Raw genomic sequence first — 19,673 nt, forward strand, 5'->3', positions numbered from 1 at the left:
TCCAAACACGACATCCTAAACATGAGCAGAACAAGGACAACATCAAGAGACTTGCTAATATGGAAGGGAGAAAGCTCACTAGGTCTGAACTCTAGTTAAACACTAAGGAATTCTGAGAGCTGGAGAACTACCCTTTCCCAGAGCAGAGTACACCATATGGTTATCCAATACCATGAAAGCATACAGACTGAGTAGGTTGTATTTTTATGTTTAGGAATACACACAAACATACAACAACAATGGAAGAAAAAGTTATTAAGAAATAAAAAATGCCTGTGCAAGTCAAGATTTTAGATCATCTACATAAACAGTGTTTTATAAGGGCTTTATATTATTGCTACTTACTTAAGTAAAACTTAGTAGGGCTAGAGAGATGGTTCAATGGGTATGAGTGTCTATTACTGTTTTAGAGACCCAGATTCCATTCCCAGACCCCAGACAGTGTCTCCCATCTGTCCATAAATGCAATACTATGTTGCTGGAGGGCTTCTCTCCAGGTTCCACCAAGCCCCGAAGTCCCACAATCCACATATAAAATAATCACTCAGACGCTTATATTACTTATAAACTGTATGGCCATGGCAGGCTTTTTGCTAACCGTTCTTATATCTTAAATTAACCCATTTCTACAAATCTATACCTTGCCACGTGGCTGGTGGCTTACCGGTGTCTTTACATGCTTCTTATCCTGGCAGTGGCTGCGGTGTCTCTCCCCCTTCTTCCTGTTTCTCCAATTCTCCTCTCTCCTTGTCCCGCCTATACTTCCTGTCTGGTCACTGGCCATCAGTGTTTTATTTATATAGAGTGGTATCCACAGCAATACTAGACTGCATATGATATACAGTAATACACGCAAGCAAAATACTCATGGCAAAAGATGATTTCATATCTCATTTCCACATTCACTTGAACCCCTTGCCATCCCTTCACCAATCCCTCCACCATACCTGTATCCTTAGCCACTGTCTCCTCCCTCTCCATCTTCCAGGTCACTTTGTTCTGCTCCACAGGTGAGCAGGTCTGGGTGATCAGTGAGCCCTGCATGTAAAAAAGATTGTATGGTAAAGCAACTGGATTTTAAACACAGTAATGTACTCAGCAGATAAAGAAAGGATTCACAAATGAGTCCCCAAATGTCTTGTAAGGTCAGGATACCGAAATCATTTAGAAAGCATTTTCAGTTAGTGTAACTTGAGTCCCACTTCCATTCACAATTCAGTCAAATCTCAGGGAGAAATGGAACTGAATGACTGGGATGAGAATAATGTACACTGGTGAGGTTATTAATTTATCATGGACCAAAAATGATGGAAGCCTTATTCCTCCCAAAGAGAAACATACAAGAAGAGATGACATTTCTTTTTTATTTTGTTCCTGAGGATCCACTTTACTCTGTGAGATGTGAGATTGGTTCACACACAGGTCACACACATGCAGAGTAGTTTTCCTAGGAACCCTGAGCAGGCGCAAGGGAGACTGCAAGCAAACTGTTCTCACCTGCGATTCTGCAATATTCAGTCTCTGTACAAAGCCCTCAGGGAGGGTCCAGGCATTGACCCTCCTCCTGGGAGAAGTCCACAGTCGCTTCACTGGCTGTTAACAGACCACAAAATAAAAAAAAACAACAGTTTGAATCATCCTATTGGTGCCAACCTTTAATCCTAGCATTTGGGTGAAACCAGCTGGTGGAACTCTGTGATTTCCAGTCCAGCCTGGTCTACATGTGAGTTCTGTGCCTGACAGAGAAACAGTGATTTCAGGTGTCAAACACAGCAAACACAAGAACTAAAAACTAACAGTTTGGTCATGTGTTGTTGTATGAATCCTAAAAGGTCTTATAATAAAAAACCCTGAGCCAGATATTGGGGTGAAATTGAAAGATCAGAGAAGCAGATCAAGCTACGGCGAACCTCACCTCGCTAACTCCTCAGCTGATCCTGTTTCCACGAATCCTCAGACTGAAAGCCTCTGAGTCTTCACCCAAAAGGCCTCCGTCAAAAGGAGCCTTTAGTTCCTATTTCCTCATGCCTTATATACCTTTCTCTGCCCTGCCATATTACTTCCTGGAATTAAAGGCATGTGTGCTTCCCAAGCAAAAGCATGAGATCTCAAGTGCTGGGATTAAAGGTGTGTGCACCACCATCTGGCTGTTTTCTTTCCTGTACTGGATCAATCTTATGTATCCCAGTGTGGCCTTGAACTCACAGAGATCCAGAAGGATCTCCGCCTCCTGAGTGATAGGATTAAAGGTGTGTGCCACCACTGCCTGACCTCTATGTCCAATCTAGTGGCTGGCTCTGTCCTCTGATCCTCAGGCAAGTTTATTAGGGTACACAATATATCACCACAATGTGTCCATGGGCAGAGTGCTTGTCTTGAACCGAGGAGACACAAGACTATCGCAGACATTTTTCTAATATAGATGAGTGATCATAATTATTCGAAAGATGCTTTCATCCTATACTATAAAGTCTTTTATTCTTTTGAGATGGGTTTCTCTGTGTAGGATATCCCACTGAAGGAGAGTAAAGACTATCACCCAAATTCTTTGAGCAACTTAAACAAGCTTTATTTTCTGTCAGAGAGGGCTATCTTCCTAAAGTTGGGTTTAAAAATATAGCACTGAACACAGAAGAAAGTGAGGCTTACATATTCCCCCAAAACTTCAGAGCTAGGGAGTTTTCAAGGGTTGGTGGATTACCAGAGGAACTTTTGTTAAGTAGGGAATTTGGCTGAACATTTTATACTTATTTGGCATAACATCTTATCAGGGTATGTTCAAGCTGTGAGTCAAACTCCGTAGGGTGGGGATCATGTCAAATTCCAGAAACAGGTTAAAGCATGGTCAACTTGAATTTGAAACAACAAACAGAAATGAACTTGTTCTGACCTTGTAACAAAATGGCTTCCATCCTTAAGGTGGAGTCAGGCTAGTCCATCATTAGCCCTGGCTGTCCTGAAATTCACCCTGTAGACCAGGCCAGCATCAAACTCAGAGGTCCACCTGCCTCTGCCTCTGAGGGTGCTGAGATTAAAGGCATGTGCCACCGCCACCTGGCTCAGAATGCCTTTTCTATCTGTTACCTGACACCCTCAAACAGCATACTGTGCTTTCCAGACTCCAAAATGCAACACTAAAACTCAGCACAAGAGGACACATGACTCCCACCCCTTTGTTATTCGTTTTGTCAGAGAGAGAGTCTCACCATGTAACTATGGGTGTCCTGAAATCTAGGCTGGTCTCCAAGTCACAGAGATCCACCAGCCTCTGCCTCCTGAATGCTAGTATTCAAGGCCTGTGCCACCAGGTATGGCTAAGACACTTTTGAGAATGCTGTATCTACATCACAGAGTGCATGCATGTCTCAGGTGAAAAATTAATGATAGGTAAAATGTTTACTTTTAAATGTTAATGTTGATACTCATACATATAAAAGTCTCCAATAGATATTTTCATATTCAATTAAATCTGCAGTTATTCCTTTCATGACTAATATCTAAAAGCTCTCCAGGGATGCGAAGTCCCCAAGTCCCCAGATATAACACAGAAGTTAGCATAGATGTATGTAAATTTGAAGAGCTTTGACCTTTTCACCAGAGGGAAAGGAATGTGCTTGCAAATATCAACAAATAAATTCAAATATTATATGAGTATTTTATAAGAACATTTTGGCAATCAGAAGATAAATGGGGGGGAAAAGATTGTTCCAGTAAATATGGTCTAAAATTTTCCACAAGGGAAGATATTCACAGCAGAACTTCAGAGCCGGCTTCCTTATGAAGAGCACAGAAACTGCTCGCACCCACGTCCCTCCCCTCCCGCGTCCCAGCCCCGCAGCTCCTCTGACCTGGGAGGTTCCAGGGCCGCCGGGCTGCGGTTCCCGCCACTGCGCTGCTGACTGGTGACTTTCCCAGGCCGCCCCGCGCGGCCACTGCGGCTCCGGGGAGATTTCAGGTCCCCGAATACCCGACGGGTCCTTTGCACCCAGGTCTGCACTACAGGGTTCCCCACCGTGCAGGACCCGGAGCAGCGACAGGGAATGGGCACTTGGCGCTTCCGATTTCTATCTTCCTTACAACTTCCCTGCTCTCTCCCACGCGGTTTTCAGCTTTCCTTTACTTCACTCTTCTAACTCTTCCCTCTCTCAATCCTTCGTCTACACCCACTTAATAAGCCACATCCTTCCGACCTGTTTCCGGGTGAGTGTCCCCGCCCCACTGAGACCGGTACCTCCCACTCGGTCACACACAGCTTCAGCTGTCAGGCTGCCCTGGATCCGCTCTGCACAGCCTCCCCACAGAACTGGATCTAGGAGGGCACTGCACCCTGGTATCTGACCCCCACAGTGAGTTCTGAACCCTTCAGATAAAACACAGGCAGCCGAACCTCGACTTGACTACCAGCCTCCTTGACTACATACTTACACCAAAGGATAACAGGGTAAATCCTGAAGGCAGCGTCCCATCGCTAACACAAACATGACATGCCAAAAGCAAATACCGCAACTGTTACTTGGGGAGAGACCTTTCAGGAACCTGAATTTTGAAAAGAAATACATGGCTCCATAAATCAGTGGTCAGCCCAGTGCTGAGTTCATCCCGCGCTGTACTGTTCTCAGCACTAGATGGTGGTCTTGGCATTTTACTAACTCAGGAACAAGTCGTTCTGCGACTCAGGCTAAAAGTCTGAGATACAACTTTAATCCCCATTCATCCATACCCACCCTGCACCTCCAGTGGATGCAGAGACTTTTGCTGTCTCAGAAATCAGTAAGGTATGTGGTCCGAGTCCTAAAAAAAGTCAATGGCTATAGAAACATTGAAGAAGACGGGGAGGAAAGGGAGTAAGAAGGGGAAGAGGAGGAAGGGCTAAGATTCCATTCTCTAAACTCCACACAACTGTGGTAATCAGTAACCAACAGCAGCTGTACTGACCTGCATGGACCTCACACTAGACCACAATCAGTCTAGGAAAGGGAAAGGCTCACGGGGCCCCAGACTCTACCTCTCAATGTTGGTTCTAGGTGGATTATAGGAGAAGAATCACTGCCTTTAGGGGCAGTCCTCTGCTGAGCCCACCAGGCTCCAACACATAGCTCCAAACCCTCAGTCTCACACATGGCACTGGTCAATCTCAGTGGGTCTCAAAGCTAAATGAATGGAGATGAGCACAACAGAGATTAGTTGGAATTGTGGACCAGAAGAGTAGAGAGGTAGGAAATGAGAATGGACAGTATTTGAGATGTGTGTGTGTGTGTGTGTGTATGTGTGTGTGTGTGTGTGTGTGTGTGTGTGTGTGTGAAACAGCTAATAAGTTTTTTAAATGTCCATAACACTTTTTTTTTTTCAGTCAAGAAGTATTGTTAAGTAGCTTTGCTGTTAGTTCTCCTTAGAAGTTCTGATAGATGGTTGTGCGCCTGGGCCCAAAGCCTAGGGGTTGGTGTGTTCAGGTTGAGGATAAAGGCTCACCTCTTAGTCCAATCTGGCAGGCTCTGTTATGGGAGGGTCCGGCTGGAGCTGGGACAGAGTGGGAGAGCAGGGAAAGAGATACTGTGATAAATGAAGACATCATGGGAGTGGGAAGAAGCAGGGTACCGGGTAACCTCTCAGGAATCCACAGGGATGACCCCACCTTGTACTGCTGGCATGATGGAGGGGGTGCCTGGACTAGTCTACTCTGATGACCAGTCTAGTGGATACCCTGTCATCATAGAGGCTTTATCCAGTGACTGATGGAGGCCAATGCAAAGATCCGAGGCTGGGTGCCAGGCTGAGCTCCTGGAATACAGTTGATGGGAGAGAGGAGGGACTCCGCGGGCAGGGGACTTACAGATCATGATGGGAAGACATGCAGAGATGACCGCCACACTGGTGGAGACCCATGAACTGTAGACTAGTGGCTGTGGAGCCCCCATGGGACTGGTCTAGGCCCTCAGGATACAGGAGACAGTTGTTTAGCTCAAACTGTTTGGGGGGACACCCTGCATGTGGTGTGGCACCTTGCCACAGCCTTGGTGCGGTGGGGAGGGGCTTGGACTTGCCTCAGCTAGGTGTGCCAGGCTCTGCTGACTCCCCAAGGGAGACCTTGATTTGGAGGATGTGGGGATGGGGAGTGGCTTGGGAGGAAGGGCTGAGGGGTGGGAGGAGGGAAGAGGTGGGATCTGTGAATGGTATGTAGGATGAGTATAAAATTTCTTTCTTTTTTTTTTATTAATAAAAAAAAGGGAAAAAAAGATTTAAAAAAAAGAAATTCTTATAGAATCCTGACAACCTGGTCAATTAGAGTTTACAATTCAGTGGGATAGAGGTCTTTAATATCAGTAGAGATAAGATTCACCCGACTTTCAATTAGGTTGCACAATTACCTTGAGTAATTTTCAAGACAAGAAAAAGTTATGTATAGTTGAGCAAGGTCATGCAAGCCCTAAACTCAGCACTCAGGAGGCAGAAGCAAAGGAAGCTCTGAGTCCAAGGCCACTCAGGTCTATATAGTGAGTATAGGACAGCTGGGAACACAAAGAGAGACTGTGTCTCAAAATAAAGCAAAGTCACTCCTGATGAATAGCATTTATGCTACCAGAAGTACAATGCAAGCTTCCAGAGAAGGGAACCAAGCAACAGTCCTAGCCAGCTATGATGCCTGTGGACCACATCAAAGATCATCATTGCAGAATAACCCTAAGGGTGCAGTAGCTGCAATCAGACCTTGGTGGTAACCAACGGCTCTCTAATTGGACTTACAGACAATTAACAAAACTGACCTCATAACAAAAGGAAAACCATGACTGTTACTGGAAACCTTACTGCCTACTCAGTGCTGGTGAAGTTATGAATTTTTTTTTGTTGTTGTTGTTTTCGAGACAGGGTTTTCTGCGTAGCTTTGCGCCTTTCCTGGAGCTCACTTGGTAGCCCAGGCTGGCCTTGAACTCAACAAAGATCCGCCTGGCTCTGCCTCCCGAGTGCTGGGATTAAAGGCGTGCGCCACCACTGCCCAGCCGAAGTTATGAATCTTGAAGAACTTCTCTATAATTACTTTACTAAACCTGCATAATCCCTCACAAAATTATAAACATTTATCCTTGTACCCACAGATTAGCTTAGTCTTAACTTCTCCTCAAAGAAACTTCTCTTTGCAACAGACAGGGACAAGTATAAAAAACGCCACACCAGAAGGAATCAAATGCAAAATTGTGAATGTCAGGCCCAGTGGATACATCTACAAAACACTCCTCCACATAAGGCTCCTGGAATATTTTTGAAGAAGGGGTAGAAATATTGTAAGAGCCAGAACAGGGAGTTTGCTGGGAGATTGTGTCTCCTAGTAATGCAAGAAGCTACATCCATAAAATCTCACCTCCATGACCACCCAAAAGGGAAACTAAGCAAGGACACAAACAACAAACATGAAAAATTGAATGGTGAAAAGCCACAGGACCTCAGCTGTACACAGAGAACTACAGGCAGCTGAGGAATACTGGGAACTGGAGAAATACTGTCCCTAAGGGAAAAGCACACTATTTATCCAATACCAACAGGCTAGCCTTGAAAACATGTGTCCAAGTAACATTACATGGACTGACTAGGGTATATATAGGAATATATACGTATAGACATAGAAATATATATGTAATAACAATTAATGAAAAAAAGAGGCCATGGGTTTGAAAGAGATGGAGGATTTGGTGGGAGAATGAGAAAGGAGAAATGTTGTAACATATTATAAACTCAAAACTTAGAAAGAATAAAAAAAAAACACAAAACCCAAAGCAAAACAAAAATAAAACAAAGAACAAACAACCACCCAAACTAAAACCAAACCAAACAAGCAACAAATCAAACCTATCAGGGAAAGCAAGACTAGGACTCACTGCCAGTTAGAATGGCCAACGTTGGGAATATAAATGATATCAAATGTGCACAAGTGTGAGGAAAGACAGTCATAGACTGTGGGAACAAGAACTAGAGAATAAACTTTAAAAATCAAGTAGATGTTCCAGAAATAATAATAAAAAGGAAAGAAAGACAACTACCATGTGACCCAATTACAACAGTGATGTGTGACTCGTGTATGTATGTAATATAGTTAATGAAAAAAGAGGCTACAAATTTGAATGAGAGCAGGGAGGGTACATCTAAGGATATGGATGGAGAAAAGTGAGAGGAGAAATGTTCTGATTATATAATACACTCAAATTTTTAAATGTTAAAAAATAAAACAATGAAAAACAGTAATCTGAACAACAGATTACAACAGTAATCCAATGTGATATCAACACAAATATTCAAATGTTACATACCTATCAGGAAATGCAGACTAGAACTCCTTTAAGCTTCCATGCTGCCCTAGCTACAATGTCCATCATCAAGAATAGAAATGATACCTAATGTTGGCATAAATGGGAGGAAAGGAGGTCACACACTACTGTGGGAGTGAGAACTAGAGAATCAACTTTTGAAATCAGTCTCATATTTTTAAAGCAATGAATAAATGAAAGAAAAACTACCCGGCTACCCAGTTACAGCACTGATGTGTGACACTATTCCTGTGGAAACAATAACAAACATCTACTAAAGGAGACAAGAGAACCAATAAAAACCAAAGTTGGTAACCAACAAAGTCTATCTTGGTGAACCAATGAGAATTGTTTGTTTTCTTTTTCAGATGTGATTTTGCAGCATGTACGGCTGTGCACCATGTGTGTTTCTAGTGCTAGCAGACCCAGAATAGGGCATTGGATGCACTGGACTTGAGGTTACACATTGAGTGCCCATGTGAGGGTGCTGGGAATTCAAAGGGAGTCTTCTGAAAGAGCAGACAGTGCTCTTAACCACTGAGTCATCTCTAAAGTCAAGTCAACCAGTGGGTTTTATTGGGGTCCCTTACAAGAGTGTGGGTGAGGGGTTACTCATAGAAGCAGAAAGGATTTGATGACAGTTGCATCACCCTGTGCAGGTGATGGCTAATGGGAAACCTGGGGATCTCTGCACAGCTTGCAGGCAGCTCAAGGATGTTGGAAGTATCTCTCAAGCCACTCACTACCTTCTGCAGGCAGCTTGTCTGGTCTGGTCCAGGCAGCTTGACTGGTATCTGCTTCATGGCTGGTCTGAGCATCTTCTGTGTAGTTCAGCTGTCTGACAGTGTTAGCAGTCCTTACTGATTATATATGCTTGAGGCAGGAGGGCATGAGTGAGTTTTGCTAGTTTCTCTGACTTCCTGAAGATATTAAGATGTTTATTTCTGAACTCTGGGAGCTTCTCTGTAGGACTGAATATATCACCTCCCATTAGAGCATCCCATTTCTTTATCTCTTTTTTAACACCCCACATTTTAAAGAGCTTCATCCTAGGTGGAAGGGTTTAATCAGAAGAAACTGATACACAGTAACACTCCTGGCTATGAAGTCCAAGGACTTTATATCTTACCAGTGAGCAGTCACCCATCATATTCATTGCTGCTTTTTTTTTCAAACTAATGCAATCAAGTCAAATGCCCACCAACTTGACACATGTGTCATTGAAATGCGATACTTATCTACAAAGATATATTAGTTGTAAATAAAAATGAAACTGTGAAGTTGTAAATGTAGGCAATAGAAAATATGATAATGAGTGTTGCCATCTAGGCCCCAAAGGTTAAACAGCACATGTTCTCTGTCATAACTTAATCCTAGCATCAAACATTAAGTTCTCTGTGTACAGTTACTGTACACATAGAGGTCAGGAAGCTGGAAGTGGACCTTTAGTGGGAGATGGAAAAGAGAGGATGGATGGTAGAATATAGGGGAGATGAAATTGGAAGACAGAATGCTAGGGGCAGAATGGTTCAAGTATTAAGTGGAGTGATGGGTGTGGGACCCAAGCAGCAGCTTAGCCACATAGCTGCCATGACAGGCTTAATAGAAATCAGCCAAAAAGTAGGCCTGAGTTTCAGTTTACTGGCAGGCAGCACCAGGATCCAGGAAAAGCCAGGGATGGGCCAGCATCTAAGGGGAAAGAAATACTTGACATTCCAAACATTCCAACCATTAGATAAGATTAGATAAGATTGACAGATGTCCCAAGATCCCCCTAAACAAATGTCAGCCAATCAGGTTCCTGAACCCTGAAAATTCCCTCACCCCAACCTCTGCTATGATATAAACTCTAACCCAACAGGGCTCAGGGCTCTCTGCCCTCACCACTGCATCAGACAGATGGAGAGTCTAAGCTCAATCTTGAAATAAAGGCTCTCTGCAGGATTCAGTCTCTGTGGTGTTTTTTTTTTTTGGGGGGGGGGGTGATTCCCCTGATCTGTGCATAACAGTGGGGAGTAGAGGATGTTATGAATTATTGTGAGCAGGCCGGGCAGTGGGGGGGGGGGGGTGAGGGTATCGGCATGTGCAGGGAACCATGCTGGTCAGAGGCAGCATGGCAAAAGCTGTGGCCAGAAATTCACAACCTAGACACTGTATCCTCATGGAGAGTTTATTATAATAGAGAGATGAAGAGAAAGATAGTATAAAGAGAGATGCTAAGGGATGTCTTTCTGTATGTGGTAAATATATGTTGCTCCCACTGGTTAATAAATAAACTACTTTGGGCTATGGCAAGGCGGCTTAGAGTCAGGTGGGAAATCCAATGAGAAAGAAAGGAAAGAGAAAAGCAGAGTCTAGGGAGACACTAACATTGCCAGGAGAAGCAAGATGTGAGAGAATGGTAAGCCATGGCCGCATGACAACTTATAGATAGATAGAAATGGGTTAAGTTATAAGAGCTAGCTAGCAAGAAACCTGGCATAGGCCATACAGTTTGTAAATAACATAAGCTTCTGTGTGTTTACTTGGGTCTGAGAGGCTGTGGGACCACGGGTGAGAGAGATTTGTCTTGATTACGGGGGAGGCAGGACCTGAGAAACTTTCGACTACAGAGAGAGACAGAAAGTTAGAGAAGAGGAGGAGAAGGAGGAGGAGAAGGAGGAAGGGGCACACACTTCGTGGGAGGAAAAGCAGAAGAGAGAGGGGAAGGGGAGGAGTTTTTCCCTAGAATGAGGCTTTTACATCAGAATGCAGGGTGCACCAAGGGGAGGAGTTTGAAGGGGCAGATCAGAATATTAACAGAGGAGGCTGCTGAAAGGTCACCTCAAATGGAGAGCTCCATGAAGAAGTTACATGGGAACCTATTTTGCAACTCAAGTAAAAAGTATGAGAGGGTGGTAGAACACATGTGCTATAAATGAATGGGACATTGAATAATGTGTGCTTTTATTTGTGCTTTAATAAACAAAGCTTGCCTGGAGATCAGAGGGAAAGGGCCAGCCATTATAAGTAAACAAAGAAGTCAGGCAGCGGCAGCACACACCCTTTATCCTATCACTTGGCAGTCAGGATCTCTGGATGTTCAAGGCCACATTGGAAACAGAGCCAGGTGTGGTGTCACACGTCTTAAATTCCAACACTAGTTAACCGTGGAGGGCTGGAGGGCTGTACAGACAGACAAGAAATGACAAGCTGTGTAGGAAGAGGAAGTGATGTAGCTGAATGGAGAGAGCAAATCAGATGGCAGAACAGCAAGGCATATAGCTGTGGTTAGACAGGAAGTGAGTCACGTTTGGAAGCTGTAGAGTTGGTGAGGTAAGGTTGGCTGGTGGCTTTCCCTATTCTCCTGATCTCTCTAAGGCTTTCAGCCCTATATTTGGCTCTGTGTTTTTAATTTAATAACATCATTTAGAAATTCATCTAAATTATGCTAGATGTTTAACTCCAGACAGGGCAAGGAGAAAGGAGAAAGAGTGAGTGGGTTAACCAAAAGTAAGGATGTGTGAAGAAGCCTTTATGAAATTCCACTCTCTTACAAGTTAACAGAAAACATGAATTTAAAGAACAGAAGTTCTCACATGGGTAAATAATGCTGCTTCCAGTCACTGGGGCTATTAAGTGGAACTCTTTGTACTAGGTACTGGTTATCTGCCTAGGACTCACTGGTCAGGGAGGCCTCAGAGGCACCCCAAACAAAACAGGTTGTTGCCAGTGCTCTTGCGTGGGTACCCAAAGTACATGAAGACATCAAACTCTTTGGTTACAAGATAGAGAGCAATCTTGAACGTATCAGAAAATTCTCCCGGCTGGCTAGCTTTTACAACATCGCAAAGAAAAGATGTCAATGGTCTTATCTACCCCTAAATTCTGCATCCTACAATATCGATCTACGAGCCAGGATGTGTGCAATGGTGCAATACTAGCACAACTGCTTATGGGTATAACCACCTGTCTTGATTGAATTTGAAGCTTGCTCCATAGAGGGGAATTCATGACTTCTACGATAATCATGGTTAAAAACCATGGCTTTGGAAGCACAGGCCAAGAGCAGAAGCTTCTGATGTTTTGCTAATGATCATGCTAAATAGTCCACCTAAATATTTATTTTTATAATGATCAATTTGTAAAACTCTCAGCCTTAGTGAAAGAAGCCTCTTGCAGTAGTTGGTGGTGGAAATGCAAAGACTCATAATATTTCAAAACATACTGAGAACAAGCAATTGTGCAAGACTGGGGTAATTACCATTTCATCACAGCTGAGGGAGGGTCCCACACGTCTACTTTCACTCTATGAGCCTACTGGCAGTTAAGGGCAGCTATATTATTTTAGAGTTTGGAGTGAATACTTCACCATTTCTCCTCAGTAATCAAAATTAATTTCTGTATGCTTCTGGTGATTTCTTTTTTATTGTTCTTTGTTTGACACAGATAGACCACGCTGGCTTTGAACTCAAGAGTTCAGCCTGCCTTTGCTGGAATTAAAGACATGAAGGACCATACTCTTAGCCTTTGGAGTTTTGTAAGCTGTATGTGAGCATGTATGTAAGCATGCCCATATTGTCACAGTCATCTTCTTGCAGTTTTTAAGGTTTTACTCTTGTATGAAGATTTGGAAGGTGAACAAAAGATCAGACTTTATTAGGAAATATTCTTGTTTCTTTCATAACAAATTATTCCTATGTCTACAATTTCAGAACTAGGTAAATGATTTACCAAATTGAATGCATTTTTGGGAGTGGAATTTCCAGTGAACAGCAACATATGGGAATTCTATATGGTATACCTTCATATGGCTTCTCAGAACTATGAATTTTCTGATGTACAGCAAAATTAGAGGGCTCTGTCCCATTTTTCATGTTACTACATTTTGTCCTCATTATGTTTATGTAGTCCTGGCTGTCCTAGAACTCACTCTGTAGACCAGGATGGCCTCCGACTCACAGAGATCTTCCTGCCTCTGCATTCTAAGTGCTGGGATTAAAGGTATGCACCACCTCACCTGGCATTATTATGAATTTTTACATATTGAACAAGATGTTTTTATTACAGCATTTTCTGTGGGAGCCTGTTTTTAGGTTCCTCGTGGCTTTACCAGCAGGTCTGCACAGAGGATGATTAGGACCATGGGCCTGAGTGCAGGTGTCTGAGATGGTCTGCACTTGGCTGTGCTGGGGGAGGAGGTCTTTTGCTCCACCCCTTGGAGTCTCTATAAATACCTTGGGGCAGAGACAGTTAGGGCCAGTTGGAATAGGTTCCAGGCCCTCTCAAGGCTATCCTTTATTTTCTATCTGTTTATCTCCACAATCAAAATCATTCTATCTAATATTTCCTGCTGCTCACACTCAAGAAAACTCTGGGGAGCTGTGGGGTTGGTGGGTAAACGCCCTACAATTTTCCAAGGGCTGTAGATATGGCTTAGTGGTTAAAAGCAATGGTTGCTCTTACAGAGGACTGGGGTTCAATTTCCAACACACACACAGCAACTCACAACTTTCTGTTAATCCAGCTTCAGGGATACAATGACCTCTTCTGGCCTCACAAAACAAATTTGCAGTATGCAGAAATATTTGCAGGCAAACCAACCATATACATTAAGAAAAAACTTTTCCCAGTTACTTTTACAAAATTTTATTTTAATATAAACCCTGTGATATTTTCTAAGATTTAAACCTTCATTAGAGGCATTCACAAGTTTCTCATCTTTATGTTTTTATTATATATACTGTTGAGATTCATAAACTGAGAATTTCAGATAAATGCTATATCACATTATTTATAATGGTATTTTTCTCTCTAGTATGAATTTTCTAATGTCTTCTAAGACTTGCAATATGGATATAGGACATGTCACAAGTCTTTGCATTTGTAAAGTTTCTTTCTAGTATGAATTTTCTGATGTGCTCTAAGATATTCACACCTACTAAAAGATTTGTCACATTCCTTACAACTGTAAGGTCTCTCTCCACTATGAACTCTCTGATGTGTTCTAAGATGTGACTCCTGGGTAAAGGATTTGTCACATACCTCACATCTGAAAGGCCTCTCCCCAGTATGGATTCTGTAATGTCTTTTAAGATGTGATAATTCAAGAAAGGACTTACCACATTCTTTGCATTTGTTACGTTTCTCTAGAGAATGAGTTTTCTGATGCCTACTCAGTGATGAATAGTGGGGAAAGGCTCTGTCACACTCATTGCATTTGTAAGGCTTCTCTACAGTACGGAGTTTGTAATGGCTTCTAAAGTGTGAAAGCTGATGAAAGACCTTGCCACATTCTTGACAACTATAATGTCTCCCATCTGTATGCATTTTCTGATGTTTCTTAAAACTGGAAGAGTGGGCAAAGGATATGTCACATTCCTTACATTGGTAAGGCTTCTCTCCTGTATGCATTTTCTCATGGCTTTTAAGTGCAGACAACTGAGGAAATGACTTTCCACATTCTTTGCATTTGTAAGGCTTCTCTCCAGTATGGAGTCTTTGATGTGTTTTAAGATTTGTGCATTGGGTAAAGGATCTGTCACAAACATTGCACTTGTAGGGTTTCTTTCCAGTATGTATTCTCTGGTGTACAGTGAGGCTTGAGGCAGTACTTAAGTATTTCCCACATTTCCCACACTGGTAAGGTTTCTCAGCAATGTAGATTGGTTGTTGCAACAGACCGTGTGCAGCACTGAAATCGTCACCATAATCTCCCTGCCTGTGCTCTTTCTTTGCAGTGTCGAGTCTCTGATCTTGAGTAATGTTGGAACACAAATTTAAAGATTTCTCACAATCTTTAGATTTGCAAGGTTCATCTCCAATGTGCATGCTTTCATGTCGGTCTGGGATTGATGAGTCAATAAAGGCATCCCCATGATTACTGCATCTGTAGTCACTGGCATTTTCTGTAGTTTGACTTGTTCTATAAAGTGCACATGTGGAGGGGTCATGAAGCACTTTGCCAAGCTCAGTACACTGACAAGACTCCTTTCCAGTCTTCACATGTTGATGGAAAGGATCACATTTGCAATAGTTCTCTGAAAATGAGTAAAATTTAGATTAATAGGGCTTGTTCCAAGACTAAACATTTGATAAATGACTGCCTCCCTAAGTTCTCTCTTAAGATAAATCAACCACAGCAACTACTTAGAATAGAGCTCTCAGTAGTTGACCTTATTCTTACAGTATAATTACATGGATTTTCATAAAAAGGTGATAGCCTTCAAGGAAGTTGAAACAAGTAATTGTAGAATCAGTAATCCAGCCTTGGGATGGAGCTCACTGACTGATTATATTTAGAATACATGTCTCTATTTTTAAGTAATCTTTTCTCAGATATTGATGGAGGAGTGTTTAATGCAATCCCAGGTTCACAGTGTTTACTTATTAATATACAGCCATAAAGAATACTGTTCAGAAGACCCAATTCCTCTTAATATTAAAGGTTTACTTAAAAGCATCAAAGTTTTTTTCTTTTCCCCTAAAGAAAAAGTTAGATTCTTCAAAAGTAATGGCTGGAAAGCCAGTATTATGCCAGACATCAGAAGCTTAAGATCAGTGGTTCTCACTCAACCTGTGGGCTCCCGCTATGAAAATACATATTTCTGATGTTCTTAGGAACTGAGACACCGCTTTGTAGCAAATTTACAGTCAGGAAGTAGCAACAAAAATAATTTTATGGGGATGCTTGAGAGATGGCTCAGTGGTTAAGAGCACTGACTGACTACTCTTCCAGAGGACCTGAGTTCAATTCCCAGCACCCATATGACATCTCACAACTGTTTGTAACTACGGTTCCAGGTGATCTCGCACCCTCACACACACATACATGCACATAAAATAAAATAAATAAATCTTTAAAAAAAAATGTTATGGTTGGGGGTCACCACCACATAAGAAAGTACATTAAAGGTTGTAACATTACCAAGGTTGAGAACTGCTCTAGACCATTTGAGGCAGGGCTGTCATTGGAAGCCATTTCTTATTTCTACCCACTACTGACATATATGCAAGGAAGGCAATTACAGAATAATCCCACTTCATGGACTCACATTACGCTCAGAATCTGTAAAATTATTCCAATCTAGTATCAGCATAGTCAAATAAATATCAGATGTAATAAGGCACAACATCTTCTAATAGTTACAACAGGCAGGATGCATCCTGGGACCAGGACATTATACTAACTTAAGTGACCAGGAATCTTTCAAGTGAAATTGAGTATCACAAAAGCACTTTCAGCTCTTGAGTTCTGTTTCAATTCATGCTCTCACTTGTCCTGCCCTTTCACTAGCCCACCCTAGTTGTGGCTACTCTCTCCTCTCCACATTCCAGGGCAATCTCATTTTCTCTGAACAGGTGACCAGGCCTACTTTGCATATAATAATCCATGTGTTCTGTGAGGTAGCCCATGACCCATGCTAGTATTTCAAAAAGAATACAGACGTCTAACATAGTACTGGGCTCAGTAGATTAAGAAAACACTAAGTAGAGGAATCTAAGAATGGTTTCCGATTGCTACTTCCTGTCAGAATCTTCAGCATATATAGGAAGAATTTTTAGTTTACACATCTTGAGTTTTTCTCACAATTAAAACAATGACAAGTGCAATGATAGACATGGAGCTTTAAGATATGGGTGCAAATATTATACACTACTAAGTTTCCGAAGTTATCATGGAACCTAAGTGAGGAGTACATCTCTAGAATAGAAAATGGAAAGAAAGAAAGAAAAAGCATGAAAAAGTTCCTTTCCACTACTAAAGTTTCCGTAGTCCCCTGTTGTTTAAAAGATTGCTTAACAAAGAATTTACAACCTATGACATAGGTACATACAAAGCCTGAGTTGGGAATTCTACAAGCAAAATGTTCTCACCCACAAAGACCAGGTTGTTATAATTTTCCAACATCACATCAATGTACAAAGACCGCTGAGCAGAGTCCAGGCATTCCCACTCCTCATGGGAGAAGTCCACAGTCACATCCCGGAATGTCAACATACCCTGAAATGAAAATTTACAGTTAGACCATGTGGTACCAGACAGAGTGCTTTCCTGGATGTAAGGAGACTTAAGGAAATTAGGGATGTAGATGATTCAAGACCATTACCCAAAGCGATGACTTCTAACATAGTCACATTGTATAGTGTATTTTCTAACTCCAAAAGCAAGATGACATAATAGTCTTAAGTAATATACATAAAATAAGACACACATTTAAGTTCCAGACACAGTTATCTATCTGTTATTGGATACTGTGTTTATGTTACACAGGATCACAGCAGACATGTCTCAGAAGGAAAATTCATGATGAGGAAATGTGCTTTAAATGCTGTACCTGGGGCTGGAGAGATGGCTCAGAGGTTAAGAGCATTGATTGCTCTACCACAGGTCCTGAGTTCAATTCCCAGCAACCACATGATGGCTCACAACCATCTGTGATGAGATCTGGTGCCCTCTTCTGGCCTGCAGTCATACTTGCTGTATACATAATAAATAAATCTTTAAAAAAAAAAAATGCTGTACCTGTAGATCATGCTAAAATACTAACATTGAATCATTCTGTGTGTACCTGCGCCTTACATGACTCAGTTCTACCAAGTTCAGTTGGGATGTTTAGACTCTAGGTGCAAAGCCAAATCATTAAATAGCAAAGGAGTAGGTAAGGAAGGCAAAATTTATGATTGACTCAATAGTCAAAGAGTCTGGGATTTTTCCCACAGTAACAGGTAGTGTGACACTATACACTGCAAATTTTAATGCTAGCATATAAGATCAAGGAGTCTATGGAATTAATTTTATGAGAATATTGGGCTACTACCAAGCAGATAGAAAAATCAGCATCAGCCACATTTGATATAATCCAAAGTTTTCTAAAAATATTCAGAAGCTGACTGAGATAAACAATAATTTCAGACTTTTTAAAGATTTCACTCAAAAAGAGTTATAAAAATATTGATAGGGGACTGGAGAAATGGCTCTCCAGTTAAAAGCACTAACTGATCTTCCAGAGGACCCAGGTTTAATTCCCAGCATCCACATGGCAGCTCATAGCTGTCTGTAAATCCAGTTCCAGGGGATCTGACATCCTCACACAGATATACATGCAGGCAAACATCAATGCACGTGAGATAAATGTAAGTTGTCAAGTGGTGGTGGTGCATGCCTTTAATCCCAGCACCAGGAAGTCAGTGGCAGGTATATCTGTGAATCTGAGGCCAGCCTGGTCTATAGAGTGAATTCTAGGGCAGCCAAAGCTGTCTCGAAACCTGTCTTGAAAAATAAAAGAGAAACAAGTAAATAGTTAACAAAATTAATGATAATCCAAAAATACATTGAACAATGTTTAAGTTACAGCTAAGCATGTACAAGTGTAGTAACTGTGGATGCCTTCAAAGGTGACATAGATTTCATGTTAATAAATGAATATATTAAATTCTGTGAGAATTATAGTCACTTTTCAGTGTTTTGCACATATAATACAGCACAGAAGAATGGCTCAAGAGAAAATTTGAGCTATTGTGTCTGAGTTTTGTAGTCATCAATATGGTCCTTTTTAATACTTATGTTGTACTGTGTAACAGATTTTAGGTTAGTGTACATGTAACGGTCTTATTAAATAAGAAACGCAGAGTTAAAAGCCCAAGAGGTCGGAGCAGTAGCTAAGAGCTGAGACTAAAACCGCTTTCTTATCCCTCGATGCCACTGCCATCCTTCCCCTGAGAAAGAGACCTACTTCCTGTGTGTCTGTCTTTTTATTGACTATCTGTTCTGCCTTCTCATTGGTTATAAACCCAACCACATGACCTCCTCGTCACTGTCTGTCTACAGAGACCTCCAGGTCTCTATGGTTGGTATTGAAATTAAAGGCGTGTGTCTCCATGCAGGCTATGTCCTTGAACACACAGAGATCTGCCTGTCATGTGATCGGGATTAAGGGCATGTGCTACCAATGCCAGACTTCTGCTATGGCTTGCTATTAGCTCTGACCGCCAGGCACTTTTATTTATTAACGTACAAATAAAATCACATTTCAGCACAAATAAAATATGATCATAGGTTAGTAGTGTTTATGATTCTTCCTTTATTTCTCTAGAAATAGAAATTGATGACATATTCTCTCTGAGCTGTGGGGCATTTACCCACCAACTCCACAGCTCCCCAGAGTTTTCTTGAGTGTGAGCAGCAGGAAATATTAGATAGAAGGATTTAGATTGCAGAGATAAATAGATAGAAAATAAAGGATAGCCTCCAGAGGGCCTGGAACCTATTCCAATGGGCCCCGACTGTTTCTGCCCCAGGGTTTTTATAGAGACGCCAAGGGGGTGGAGCAAAAGGCCTCCTCCCCCAGCACAGCCAAGTGCAGACCATCTCAGACACCTGCACTCAGGCCAGTGGTC

At 42.0% G+C, this 19,673-nt stretch overlaps 1 protein-coding gene across 1 annotated transcript in view; it reads right to left on the bottom strand.

Moving 5' to 3' along the window:
• LOC114686600 (zinc finger protein 54-like) overlaps window positions 1-19,673 on the bottom strand; it is a 45,408-nt gene that overhangs the window by 11,142 nt on the left and 14,593 nt on the right. The window contains exons 3-6 of the mRNA XM_028861260.2: window positions 17,151-17,277; window positions 14,396-15,313; window positions 1,498-1,593; window positions 954-1,038 (exon numbers count right to left, since the gene is read on the bottom strand). Coding sequence (XP_028717093.1) covers window positions 1,535-1,593; window positions 14,396-15,313; window positions 17,151-17,277 — 1,104 coding nt within the window. The 3' untranslated portion in view covers window positions 954-1,038; window positions 1,498-1,534. Of the gene's footprint in view, window positions 1,039-1,497; window positions 1,594-14,395; window positions 15,314-17,150; window positions 17,278-19,673 lie in introns of the transcript that reaches the window.

The sequence above is a fragment of the Peromyscus leucopus genome, chromosome 1 (assembly GCF_004664715.2).
Source record: "Peromyscus leucopus breed LL Stock chromosome 1, UCI_PerLeu_2.1, whole genome shotgun sequence".
Taxonomy (NCBI): Eukaryota; Metazoa; Chordata; class Mammalia; order Rodentia; family Cricetidae; genus Peromyscus; species Peromyscus leucopus.